Raw genomic sequence first — 13,418 nt, forward strand, 5'->3', positions numbered from 1 at the left:
TACTGCACTTTAGTCCTCCTGTCCAGCTGCACCTGTCTCCACCCACCTGTCCCCTCTCCCAGCCCCCAGGAACCACACTTCCACTCTCTGCTTCTGCGAGATCAACTTTCTTATTTCCATTTAAAGTGAGAGTGTGATATTTGTCTTTCTGTGTCTTATTCCAGTAAACATACTGTCCTTCAGGCTCTTTCGTGTTGCTAAAAATGATGGGATTTCACCTTTTTTTTATAGCTGCCATTTTATTTGTTCTCTTAGTAAATACTTTCAGTAGAGACGGCTTCGTCATCAATGTTTTTAGTGGACAATATTTGAAATGACCAGGACTAAAAGCAATAAAATCCAAACCTGTGAGTCAGTACTGCATTCAGCAAATATTTACTAAGTACTTACTCTGTGCCAGTACTTACTCTGTTCTGAGTCCTGGGATTCAGCCAACAAGATGGAGGACTCTGCTTCCATAGAGTTTATGTTCTAGTTGGAAGAGACTCCACAAAAAACAAGGAAATGTCAGAGAGAGATGAGTGCTATGCAGAGAGAATTTAAAACTAGCCTAGGGGCCGGCGCTATGGCGCAATGGGTTAAAGCCCTGGCCTGAAGCACCAGCATCCCATATGGGTGCCTGTTCTAGTCTGGCTGCTCTTCTGATCCAGCTCTCTGCTATGGGCTGGGAGCAATGGAGGATGGCCCAAGTCCTTGGGCCCCTGCACCCACGTGGGAGACCCTGAGGAAGCTCCTGGCTCCTGGCTTCGGATCAGCACAGCTCTGGCTGTTACGGCCATCTGGGGAGTGAACCATTGGATGGAAGACCTCTTTCTCTGTCTCTACCTCTCTCTGTAACTCTGTCTTTCAAATAAGTAAAATAAATCTTTTTTTTAAAAAAGACTGAGTGGTCACTTTATATTTTTTTTAAAGATTTTTTATTTATTTATTTGAAAGTCGGAGTTACACAGAGAGAGAAGGAAAGGAGAGAGAGAGAGAGAGAGGTCTTATATCCACTGGTTCACTCCCCAGTTGGCTGCAATAGCTGGAGCTGGGCCAATCCAAAATCAGGAACCTGGTGCTTCCTCCTGGTCTCCCATGCGGATACAGGGGCCCAAGCATTTGGGCCATCCTCTGCTGCTTTCCCAGGCTACTGCAGAGAGCTGGATCGGAAGAGGAGAGCTGGGACTCGAACTGGCACCCATATGGGATGCCGGCACTGCAGGTGGAGGATTAACCTACTGCACCATGGTGCCGGCCCCAGGTGGTCACTTTAGACTAGGTGTTGAGTGGGGTTTTAGGAGGAGTGGGAATACAAGGATTGGCTCCAGAGCAGTTTTTTTTTTTTTTTTTTTTTTTTTTTTTTTTTTTTTGACAGGCAGAGCGGACAGTGAGAGAGAGAGACAGAGAGAGAAAGGTCTTCCTTTGCCGTTGGTTCACCCTCCAATGGCCGCCGCTGCAGCCGGCGCACCGCGCTGATCTGATGGCAGGAGCCAGGATCCAGGTGCTTCTCCTGGTCTCCCATGGGGTGCAGGGCCCAAGCACCTGGGCCATCCTCCACTGCACTCCCTGGCCATAGCAGAGAGCTGGCCTGGAAGAGGGGCAACCGGGACAGAATCCGGCGCCCCGACCGGGACTAGAACCCGGTGTGCCGGCGCCGCAAGGTGGAGGATTAGCCTATTGAGCCACGGCGCCGGCTCAAGCTCCAGAGCAGTTTTACAAGAAGATTGAGGTGGGTGTGCATGAGAAGGAGCCAGGCAGTGAAGATCAGAGGGAGAACCCACACAACAGCAGAGACAGAGGGCCTGAGGTTAGAATGGGTATGTCCTGCACAAAGTTCAGCAGACTGCTTTTTTTAAAGATTTATGTTTCTGGAGCCGATGCCGTGGCTTACTTGGTTAATCCTCTGCATGCGGCGCCAGCATCCCATATGGGCACCGGTTCTAGTCCCGGTTGTTCCTCTTCCAGTCCAGCTCTCTGCTGTGGCCCGGGAGGGCAGTGGAGGATGGCCCAAGTGCTTGGGCCCCTGCACCCACATGGGAGACCAGGAGGAAGCACCTAGCTCCTGGCTTCGGATTGGTGCAGCGCTGGCCGTAGCAGCCATTTGGGGAGTAAACCAATGGAAGGAAGACCTTTCTCTCTCTCTCTCTCTCTCTCTCTCTCTCACTGTCTATAACTCTACCTGTCAAATAAATTTAAAAAAAAAATTTGTTTCTTTGTTTTTTGCAGTATCAAGGTCCTAGATACCTAATTTGGTCTTCTAAAATTTTGTTTGAAACATCCTTTATCCTTAGTATTAATATGTAGTGCCATAGCTCCTTGGAAAAATTGAACACATGTGTGATGTTTCTAATATTGCAAATCCCCTATCTAGAATAGGTCCATTGATCTTGAAAACAAAGTCATTGCTTCTAAACACCATCATATACAGCGGGATGGCTGTTTCTGCTGGAGTTCAAAAGCCATTTTACTTATAAACAGACTAGTTCATCCCATACCCAGTTATTGATGAATCCCAAGCAGACAGAATGAGCACCCAACATGAGTCTGATCGGCCCTTTGTATTTGGAGGTTCCACATCCATGCATTTAACCAACTTTCAAAGATTTTTTTTTAATGGTATCTTTCTTGAATGTATATGGAATTTTTTTCTTGTCATTATTCCCTAAACAGTACAGTATCACACCTATATAGCATTTCTGTTGTGTTAGATATTATAAGTAGAGATGACAGAGTATTGGGGAGGATGTACATAGGTTCTGTGCAAAAACTGTTTATACAAGAGACTTGAGCATCTATGGATTTTGGTATTCACAAGTGTCCTGGAACTAATTCCCCAGATACAGAAGAAAGATTACATATAGACACATCTTTTGAATGAGAATGGTAGACATTGTTTACTTTAAATTTTACATATTTGTCCCTTCTATTCAAACTCTGGAAACTATTTTTTTTTATTCCCCAGAATTGTTCCTCCTGTCAGTCTATCCCATGTGGCATGTACCACATTTGTTGTTTTCTTGACATGCTTAGTTTTTTGTTTTGTTTTGTTTTGTTTTGTTTTTTGACAGGCAGAGTGGACAGTGAGAGCAGTGAGAGAGAGACAGAGAGAAAGGTCTTCCTTTTGCCGTTGGTTCACCCTCCAATGGCCACCGCGGCCGGCGTGCTGCGGCCGGCGCACCGCGCTGATCCGATGGCAGGAGCCAGGAGCCAGGTGCTTTTCCTGGTCTCCCATGGGGTGCAGGGCCCAAGCACCTGGGCCATCCTCCACTGCACTCCCTGGCCACAGCAGAGAGCTGGCCTGGAAGAGGGGCAACCGGGACAGAATCCGGCGCCCCGACCGGGACTAGAACCCGGTGTGCCGGCGCCACTAGGCGGAGGATTAGCCTAGTGAGCCGCAGCGCCGGCCGACATGCTTAGTTTTTAAATTATCTCTACTTTTTCTTCAATCATAAATACCTTGTCTTATAGCACTCTTAACATAATCCTCTCCCTGTGTTTATATTAACCAGTCATAATGGGGTGATTAATAATCTAAAATAGGGCCTGCATTGTGCACAGTGGACTAAGCCACCACTGAGACACCAGCATTATTGCTGTGGATTCGTTCTGAGAGGAGGAGTGTGGTGGGGGCAAGAGGCACAGAGTCACCACACAGACCCCGGGAGCCAGGTGAAAGCGGCCAGAGGGGAGCAGCCTGCAGACTCGTTTATTTCAGTTGGTACAGCAGTTTATATAACCAAGGCAGCCAATCCAGTCAAGGGGCGATTTATTAGGGCATAGGACCAATCACAGCCTGTTGCCAGGCAGTTTCTGAAGCCATCCAATCACAGCCTGTTGCCATGCAAGCTCCTTTGCCAGTGGCCATCTTGGCATGGCCTTCTCATTCCACCACATTTCCCCCTTTTTATTTATTTTTGAGCAATGGGAGGCATGATTCTTGGCCTACCATTGTTGACTCCATTTCCATGTGGTCTCCATACATGGCTGTGCCTGTCTTAGGTTGTCCCCCAGATGATCTTACCCATTGTTGACTAACCAGCACTCAAAACAGGAGACCACAGGAGTGCTTGCTCAGATGGGGGTAGGAATGAGGAACAGTGGTAATCAGGAATGGCATGACCACATGCAGGCTGTGGGCCATTTAAGTGGCTGACCAGAGCTAGTGGGGTATAAAGCAGTAGCAGATGTGGCTATGGGCAGTTCCTCAGGGTAGGATGATAGGGCAGGTGTGTCTGCTAACAAGGAAGACTCTCAGTCTTGTTCAGCTAGTTCTGGTTGACTGTCAGTTGCAGGCTTGATGTTTCTGGCTGGTACCCAAATGGGCTGTCCCACCTTCTCTGGAAAGACACAAGCATATCCTTGGCCCTTGGTTAGCAGAGGGTGTGGTCCCTTCCATTCTCCTATCAGGGGGTCTTTCCACCTAACCATAGGGGCTGGGGTCTGGGATGGAAAGGATCCCCAGTGTTTATAAGCTGGGCTGACCCCTTGGGAATCAAAACTAAAAAAAAAAAAAAAAAAAAAATTGATAATGAAAAGAACTTCAGTCAAAGCAAGCTGTGGGTCTGGGGGCATATGATTGTTTTTCTGTCTTTGTAAGAGATCTTTAATTGTCCTATGAGTTCTTTCAATGATTGCTTGTCCCTGTGGGTTGTATGGGATACCTGTGGCAGACTGTATGTTCCAAGACCTCAGGAAGGAATTAAATTCCTGTGATGTATACACTGGCCCGTTATCAGGCTTTATGGCCCAGGGAACACCAAGGACCAGCATGGCTGACTTAACTGCCTTTATCACATTACTAGCCTTTTCTCCAGATTGGGCTATTGCAAATACAGCCTTTGAATAAGTATCTACCACCACATGGACAAACTTAAGTTTACCAAAGGAGTTAATGTGGGTGATGTCCACTTGCCAGAGCTTATTAGGAGCAAGGCCTTGCGGGTTCACACCTGATTGTTGCAGTGGGCCTAACAGGGCAAGGGGGGCACAATTCTTGCAAGAGCATACTAGGTGTTTGCATTGGCTCATTGTTAGCTCTAGGAAAAGCAATTTTATGTTGCTTGCTGACATATGAAATTTTTGGTGTAGAATATGGGCTTGTTCTAGGTGTCCTATGGAAGCTATGTTGCAGGAGATAAGACAATCAACCTTTTTGTTGCCTTGGAAAATAAAGCCAGATAACCCAGTATGTGATCTTACGTGTGAGATATACCATGGGTGTTTTCTATTCTCAGTTAGCTCCTAAAGTGTTGTGAACATCTGGTCAATTGGCTTATTGGTCAGGTTAAAGACTGCAAAAGGTATCATCTTTGCTACCTGTACTGAGTATTTGCTGTCCAAAAATATATTTACCAGCCCATCCTGGCTAAGGAGTAGAACCTTGACTATTGCCCTTATTTCTCCCAACTGTACTGATTCCCCTATGGGGTTCTACATGGATCTTATCTTTTTCTGTGGAGGATTTGATCACTATTCCAAACAGTGACTTGTTGGCGTCTGTAAACACACACGGTGCCATGGATATAGGTTGATGAGAAGGGAAAGCATGTTTTGAATAGTCTATTTCTAAGGTTTGTGATGTCTGGAGTAGTCTGTCTCTTGGCAGGTGATTGCCAACCTGTCCTGGGAAATTTTATTTTCTTTTTTTTTAACTTTTATTTAATGAATATATATTTCCAAAGTACAGCTTATGGACTACATTGGCTCCCCCCCCCCCACCGATGACTTCCCTCCCACCCGCAACCCTCCCCTTTCCTGCTCTCTCTCCCCTTCCGTTCATATCAAGATTCATTTTCAATTTTCTATATATACAGAAGATCAGTTTAGTATACATTAAGTAAAGATTTCAACAGTTTGCACCCACATAGAAACACAAAGTGAAAAATACTGTTTGAGTACTCGTTATAGCATTAAATCTCAATGTACAGCACATTAAGGACAGAGATCCCACATGAGGAGTAAGTGCACAGTGATTCCTGTTGTTGACTTTACAAATTGACACTCCTGTCTATGGCATCAGTAATCTCCCTATGCTCCAGTCATGAGTTTCCAAGGCTATGGAAGCCTTTTGAGTTCTCCGACTCTTATCTTATTTGGACAAGGTCATAGTCAAAGTGGAAGTTCTCTCCTCCCTTCAGAGAAAGGTACCTCCTTCTTTGAAGACCTGTTCTTTCCACTGGGATCTCACTCACAGAGATCTTTCATTTAGGTGTTTGGTTGGTTTTTTTTTTGTTTGTTTGTTTTTTGTTTTTTGTTTTTTGCCAGAGTGTCTTGGCTTTCCATGCCTGAAATACTCTCATGGGCTTTTCAGCTGGATCCGAATACCTTTAGGGCTGATTCTGAGGCCAGAGTGCTGTTTAGGACATCTGCCATTCTATGGGTCTGCTGTGTATCTCGCTTCCCATGTTGGATCGCTCTCCCCTTTGTTTATTCTATCAGTTAGTATTAGCAGGCACTAGACTTGTTTATGTGATCCCTTTGACTCTTAGTCTTTTCATTATGATCAATTGTGAACAGAAATTGATCACTTGGACTAGTGAGATGGCATTGGTACATGCCACCTTGATGGGATTGAATTGGAATCCCCTGGTGTGTTTCTAACTCTACCATTTGGGGCAAGTCAACTTGAGCATGTCCCAAATTGTACATCTCTTCCCTCTCTTATTCCCACTCTTATATTTAACAGGGATCACATTTCAGTTAAATTTCAACACTTAAGAATAACTGTGTGTTAATTACAGAATTAAACTAGTAGTATTAAGTAGAACAGACAAAAAAAATACTAAGAGGGATAATGTATTAAGTTGTTCATTAACAGTCAATGTCCTGGGAAATTTATCATTAAACTTTGAAAGAGCATGCTATTCTGCATAAATGTCGACAGTTCTAATTGTGATAGGAGTAGGACCGCTATGTCTGCCTGTGTGTTAAATGTTTTATTGGCATAATATCTTAATTTAAGTCCCATCATAAGGATGGCATCTACTTTGTTAACTATTTTACGACACTCACTCCAGGCTATGTGCGCCCAAAAAAGTAGTCCATATTGTTGCCAAATAACTCCTAAGAAGGCCTTGAGGGTAGATACGATTATGGAAAATAGAGGCACCTGAGGGTCATATCTAAAGGTTTTTAAATTTGACAACTGGGTGTTGATCTTTTCTATAGTGGATTCGGCTGCTGGTGTCAATGTGAGTTTTAAAGAAGGGCTGTTCCGCTTCGTCAATAAATCGAATAGCGATCTAAGCTCTGCAAGTGTTAGGGGGAGGAAGGGCTTCAGCCAATTGATTTGGTCACATAGTTGCTGAAGTTAATTAAGTGAGTATTTATACTTGACTTTTAGGTTTGGACCCATTGGAGATATATGAGAGGAGATTTGATAACCCTGGAATTGAAATGGAGGAAAATGTTGTACCTTTTCTGTTGCAATAGACAAACCCAGGAATTGTAAATTTCTTACTGTCTCACTTAGGCCTTCAGAGTTGTCACATTCTTGTGAACAAGTAAGATATCATCCACATAATGTATGACCAAGCACTGATCTTTAAGTGTGCTGGTTGCATGAGAAACATATCTTTGGCAAATGGCAGGGCTATTTTTCATGCCTTGTGGGAGTACTGTCCACTGAAATCTTTTTGCAGGGAACTGGAAATTGGGTTCCCATACTGTAAAGGCAAAGTAGGCCTTATCCTCCTCCACAATGGGAATGGAAAAGAAGCAATCTTTGATATCAATGGTTGGCATGGCCTTCTCATTTCACCACACAGCATCCCATATTGGAGTACTGGTTCTGGTTCTAGCTGCTCTGCTTCTGAGATAGCTACCTGTTAATGCATCTGGGAAGGCAGTGGATGATGGTCCATGTAGTTGGGCCCCTGCCACCCATGGGGGAGACCAGGATGAAGTTTCTGGCTCCTGACTTTGGCCTGGCCCAGACCTGATTGTCGCAGCTATTTGGGGAGCAAACCAGTGGATGGAAGATCTCTCTCTCTGTGTCTCTCCCATTCTCTGTCACTCTGACTTGCAAATAAATAAATAAATCTTTTAAAAATATTGTAAACCGGCTGGTGCCGCGGCTCAGTAGGCTAATCCTCCGCCTTGCGGCGCCGGCACACCAGGTTCTAGTCCCGGTCGGGGCGCCGGATTCTGTCCCGGTTGCCCCTCTTCCAGGCCAGCTCTCTGCTGTGGCCAGGGAGTGCAGTGGAGGATGGCCCAAGTGCTTGGGCCCTGCACCCCATGGGAGACCAGGAGAAGTACCTGGCTCCTGCCATCGGATCGGCACGGTGTGCTGGCCGCAGCACACCAGCCGTGGTGGCCATTGGAGGGTGAACCAGCGGAAAAGGAAGACCTTTCTCTCTGTCTCTCTCTCACTGTCCACTCTGCCTGTCAAAAATAATATATATATATATATATGTATATATATATATAGTAAACCAGGGCTGGCACTGTGGCGTAGTGGATAAATCCACCACCTGCAGTGTTAGCATCCCATATAGGCGCCGACTCGAATCCTGGCTGCTCCACTTCCCATACAGCTCTCTGCTATGGCTTGGGAAAGCAATAGAAGATGGCCCAAGTCCTTGGGCTCCTGCACCTGCATGGGAAGACCCAGAGGAAGCTCCTTGCTCCTGGCTTCGGATCGGCACAGCTCCTGCCATTGCAGTCATCTGGGAAGTGAACCAGTGGATGGAAGACCTCTCTCTCTCTCTCTCTCTGCTTCTCCTTCTCTCTCTCTATAACTCTTTCAAGTAGATAAATAAATATTTTTAAAAATATTGTAAACCACCTTAAAACCAAGCATTTACACACTATAGACTGAAAAACATTGAGATGGCTTAAACTAAAATGACTGCTGGCCAGTGCCGCGGCTCGCTAGGCTAATCCTCCGCCTGCAGTGCCAGCATACCGGGTTCTAGTCCCGGTTGGGGTGCCGACTCTGTCCAAGTTGCTCCTCTTCCAGTCCAGCTCTCTGCTGTGGCCCAGGAGGGCAGTAGAGGATAGCCCAAATGCTTGGGCCCTGCACTTGCATGGGAGACCAGGAGGAAGCGCCTGGCTCCTGGCTTCAGATTGGCGCAGCGCCAGCCGTAGCAGCCATTTGGGGGGTGAACCAACGGAAAAGGAAGACCTTTCTCTCTGTCTCTCTCTCTCACTGTCTAACTCTGCCTGTTTAAAAACAAAAACAAACAAACAAAAAAACCTAAAATGACTGCTAAGACTGTTGTTGGAGAAGACAGAACAGAACTGACACTAAGTCTAGCATATCATCGTGAACCTTTGCTTCTGACCTTTTCTCCATAAATCTCAATGTGCTCCTGGTGGCACATGGTGGCACAGATTACTTCAAAAGCATATGTTTAAGCAGAGCTATGCTGTATTCATTATTCTCTAGTAGTTAGGACATGTGGACTATGTGTGGTATAAGAGACCCTATCATCATACTTAATCTTGACATCAAGGTTGAAGGGAGTTGGGGAAGGGGAATGTTGTGTAGTACTGGGAGTAGACAGATGATTTACAATGGAGTATTGCACGTGTACAGGAGAAAGCTGCAGATGACCTGACCAGGGCAGAGGACGTGGAGAGAAAGAATGGCCCTTGCAGATCAGTTAGATGCAGGAGATCCAGGACCAGGGAGACTGAGGTTCCTGAGCAGCAGGACAATGTTGATGACTCTGCCACCAACCGAAGTCAGAGAAGCAAGGGGGAAAAGTCAGGTGGGGAGTGAATGGGAGGGAGGAGGGAATTTTATTGACATCGTGATGATATGAGGAGTAAACAGAAGGTGCAAGACATGGACAGTGAGTATAGAAGTTGGAACATAAAGAACAAGATCAGGTGAGTAGTGCAGGATAGAAGAGATTTATAGGCTGAGAAGGAGCCACTCCAGAGAGGCAGATTAATGTACAGGAGAGAGGGACCAACTGATGGGCCAAGATCCCAGAAAAAACTGTAGGGACAAGAACTGAGGATGAGGCACTCATCCTTCCTTAGGACCACTCCAATAAAGAAAGAGTGCTGCCAATGCCAAGTTCCTTTCTAGGTGGAAGAATATGAAGTGTGGACTTCAATCTTCATTGCTTCATGTTTTCAGTGAAAGTCAAGGTCAAGATTATGTTTAGAGCATGATTTCTCCAGAGACTTAGAAATCTCCTTGCATGCTTTATGAAGGCATTTCTTTCCTTCCTTCTTTCTTTCTTTCTTTCTTTCTTTCTTTCTTTCTTTCTTTCTTTCTTTCTTTCTCTCTCTCTCTCTCTCTCTCTCTCTCTCTCTCTCTCTCTTTCTCTCTTTCTCTCTTTCTCTCTTTCTCCCTCCCTCTCTCCCTCCCTCCCTCCCTCCCTCCCTCTCTCTCTCTCTCTCTCTCTCTCTTTCTTTCTTTCTAGATTTATTTTTTATTTACTTGAAAGGCAGAGTTACAGAGAGAGGAGGAGAGACAGAGAGAGGTCTTCCATCTGCTGATTCACTCCCCAAATGGCTGCAACCGCTGGGGCTGGGCCAGACTGAAGCCAGAAGCCTAGAGCTTCTTCCAAGTCTCCCTTGTGGGTGCAGAAACCCAAGCACTTACCATCTTCCACTGCTTTTCCAGTGCATTAGCAGGGAGCTGGATCAGAAGTGGAGGAAAGAGGCTGGCATTGTGGCATAGTAGGCTAAGCCTCCACCTGCAACACCAATATCCCATATGGACACCAGTTTGAGCCCCGGCTGCTCCACTTCCAATCCAGCTCTCCACTATGGCCTGGGAAAGCAGAAGATAGTACTTGGGCCCCTACACCCATGTGGGAGACCCGGAAAAAACTCAAGGCTCCTAGCTTCGGATTAGCCGACCATTTGGGGAGTGAACCAGCAGATGGAAGACCTTTTTCTCTGTCTGTAACTCTACCTATCAAATAAATAAAATAAAATAAAGAAGAAGAAATGGATCAGCCAGGACATGAAGCAGTGCCCATATGGGTTGCCAGCATTGCTAGCAGAGGCTTAACCTGCTATGCTATAGCACGGGTCCCTCAAAGCATTTCTTACGAGTACCCCTGATCCTGATCATCAAGAGCTCTCTCTCGGGGCTGGTGCTGTGGCGTAACAGGTGAAGCTGCCACTTGTAGTGTTGGCATCCTATATGGGCACCTGTTCGAGTCCCGGCTGCTATACTTCTGATCCAGCTCTCTGCTATGGCCCGGGAAAGCAGTAGAAGATGGCCCAAGTCCTTGAGCCTCTGCACCCATGTGGGAGACCCGGAGGAAGCTCCTGGCTCCTGGCTTCTGATTGGCACAGCTCTGGCAGTTGGGGCCAATTTGGGAATGAACCAGGGGATGGAAGACTCTCTCTCTCTCTCTGCCTCTCTGTAATTCTGCCTTTCAAATAAATACATTCTTAAAAAAAAAAAATAGCTCTCTCTGTTACCTGCAACCCTCCTCCCCAACATAGAAATTATTTTTGCATTATAATATACCTTCTTGCCTATTGTTCCCCACCCAGAAAAAGAAATAGAGGAGAAAAAAATGAGGAAATCTTGAATTTTGAGTATTTTGCAGAAGTAGAAGCGAATGACAGGGAGTATCTGTCAAAGACAAATAAGAGAATGAATAAGCATTCGATGGTTGGGGGCCCAGTTGGAATACAGGAATACATTGGGGTTCTGATCCCGCCTGTTTTGCAGTGTCTCCAGATGTACATTTTTATGGAATGAAGAGTCGTGTGGTTGATGTGGGGCTGCTCAAAATCACTGCTGACCAGTTGAACTTTCTTTCACAGAGGAAATGTTCTGTATCTGTCCTGTCCAGTATAGTAGCAACAACGTAGTCATGCGTGGCTGTTGAGTACTTAAGTGTGGCTACTCTATTAGGACTGAATTTTTGACGTGTAACATAGATAGCCACAAGTGACTTGTGGCTGTATTAGGCAGCACAGACCTACAGTTAGGAGTTTGTAGGGGTCATGTGGAGGAGATGCCAGTGGAAAGTGCAGAAACAAGCAGCTTCCCCATTCCCACTAGATGCAGATGTTAGGCTGAGTCAGCTAATAAGCAAGAGTCAGTGCAGGGGCAAGAATTTCCTGTGTGAATTCTCAAGTTTTTAAAAAAATTCATTATCCAAATTTATTTTCAAGGCGAGAACGTCAGTACTCTGTATGTAGTGGTGAAGATTCGCCTGGCTCTTGTGAAATCCTGTATTTCTGCCTGGGTGGTCCTGATCAGCTCATGGTGCACAAAGGGAAATGTGTTGGTGAGTAAGCCAGCTAAGTTACTGTAATGTCAGAAGTTGGTCGTGAAGGAGATGGGAGAACAGACCCCGGGTTGTCTAGACCAGAGCAGTCCAGGGAGTCTGTCAGCCCGGTGGTCGTTCCAGCTCCCATGCTTCAAGACTGGAATGAGAAGTCAAAGATTCCTGCCTAATGCAGATGACAATAAAGTCCTGTGCTTATGAAATACTGTCAGCATAAAGACAGTTTTAAATTTGTCACCATAATTACCCTAGCTTTTTAAAACAGAAAATGGTTGAAATATTATCAATCAGTAAATTTTTATGTCATGAATATCTAATGCTGATAAAATACATGTAATAAAATGAGTTCTAATGTCTGTAATCTTTAATGATCAAACCTCAATTTCTTGAGTTGACAGCCATCTGCTTAGCATTTTCCTGCTTTATGTCTTATACCTGGCCAAGCAAACTACTGTATTTTCTAGACATGTGTCTTTTCTAGCAGTTTGGTCTGTTTGGAGTGGAGCTGGTTCAGCAGTCCAGGATTTGGATTGCTAATACTAAAATCAAGTTTGCAGTAGGCGCTTCCTTCATCCCAAATGTGCCTCGTGTCTTCTCAGCTCTAAGGATGTAGCCACGATATGCTTATGTATAGTGAATTTGGCATTTGATTTTATTTTTCAATCCCATGAATGTTCTCACCAGAGCTAACAGGAAACCAAATTATCTGCATTGAGTTTGCTTTCTTTTGGCATCTTTTCCCCTTGCTCTTAAAGGAGATACAGGTAAGGGAGAAAGTCTCCAAGGGGTAGTTATCAGGTGGTGGGAAAAGAAACCAAATATCTGAATAGCTTATGATCCAGACATTTAGCTTTGGCCAACTGAAATGATTCTGCACATACATGGAGATGCCAGACTCAGACAAAGTAACCATTTGGGCAGGGTCGAGACCTTGGTAGAGATGGGTGCCTGTGGGCCTGAGACTGCCCTCGACTCAGAGGCATTTCAAATTCATGAACTGACAGCATAAAACTTGCTACTTTTAATAACCTGGGGAAATCAAGAAGGCAAATCAACGTGGTCTCTTATTCTCACTGGTACTCATTAAGCAGATTCACCTTGGTTAGTACCTTCATTAGGAGACACATTTGCAAATGGAGAATTTCTTATAAAATCACCAAGTAAATTATTTATTTTGTTTTCTCACAATGGATCTGGTTTTGAAAACATGCCCTAATTTTC

At 45.2% G+C, this 13,418-nt stretch overlaps 1 protein-coding gene across 6 annotated transcripts in view; it reads left to right on the plus strand.

Moving 5' to 3' along the window:
- The window catches only part of EIF2AK4 (eukaryotic translation initiation factor 2 alpha kinase 4), a 117,659-nt gene that overhangs the window by 32,053 nt on the left and 72,188 nt on the right, over positions 1 to 13,418 (plus strand). For all 6 annotated transcript variants that reach the window (XM_002717985.5, XM_070053975.1, XM_051822079.2 and 3 more), the window contains one exon: positions 12,082 to 12,197. In XM_002717985.5, coding sequence (XP_002718031.1) covers positions 12,082 to 12,197 — 116 coding nt within the window. The remainder of the gene's footprint in view (positions 1 to 12,081; positions 12,198 to 13,418) is intronic.

Source organism: Oryctolagus cuniculus, chromosome 12 (genome assembly GCF_964237555.1).
Source record: "Oryctolagus cuniculus chromosome 12, mOryCun1.1, whole genome shotgun sequence".
Taxonomy (NCBI): domain Eukaryota; kingdom Metazoa; phylum Chordata; class Mammalia; order Lagomorpha; family Leporidae; genus Oryctolagus; species Oryctolagus cuniculus.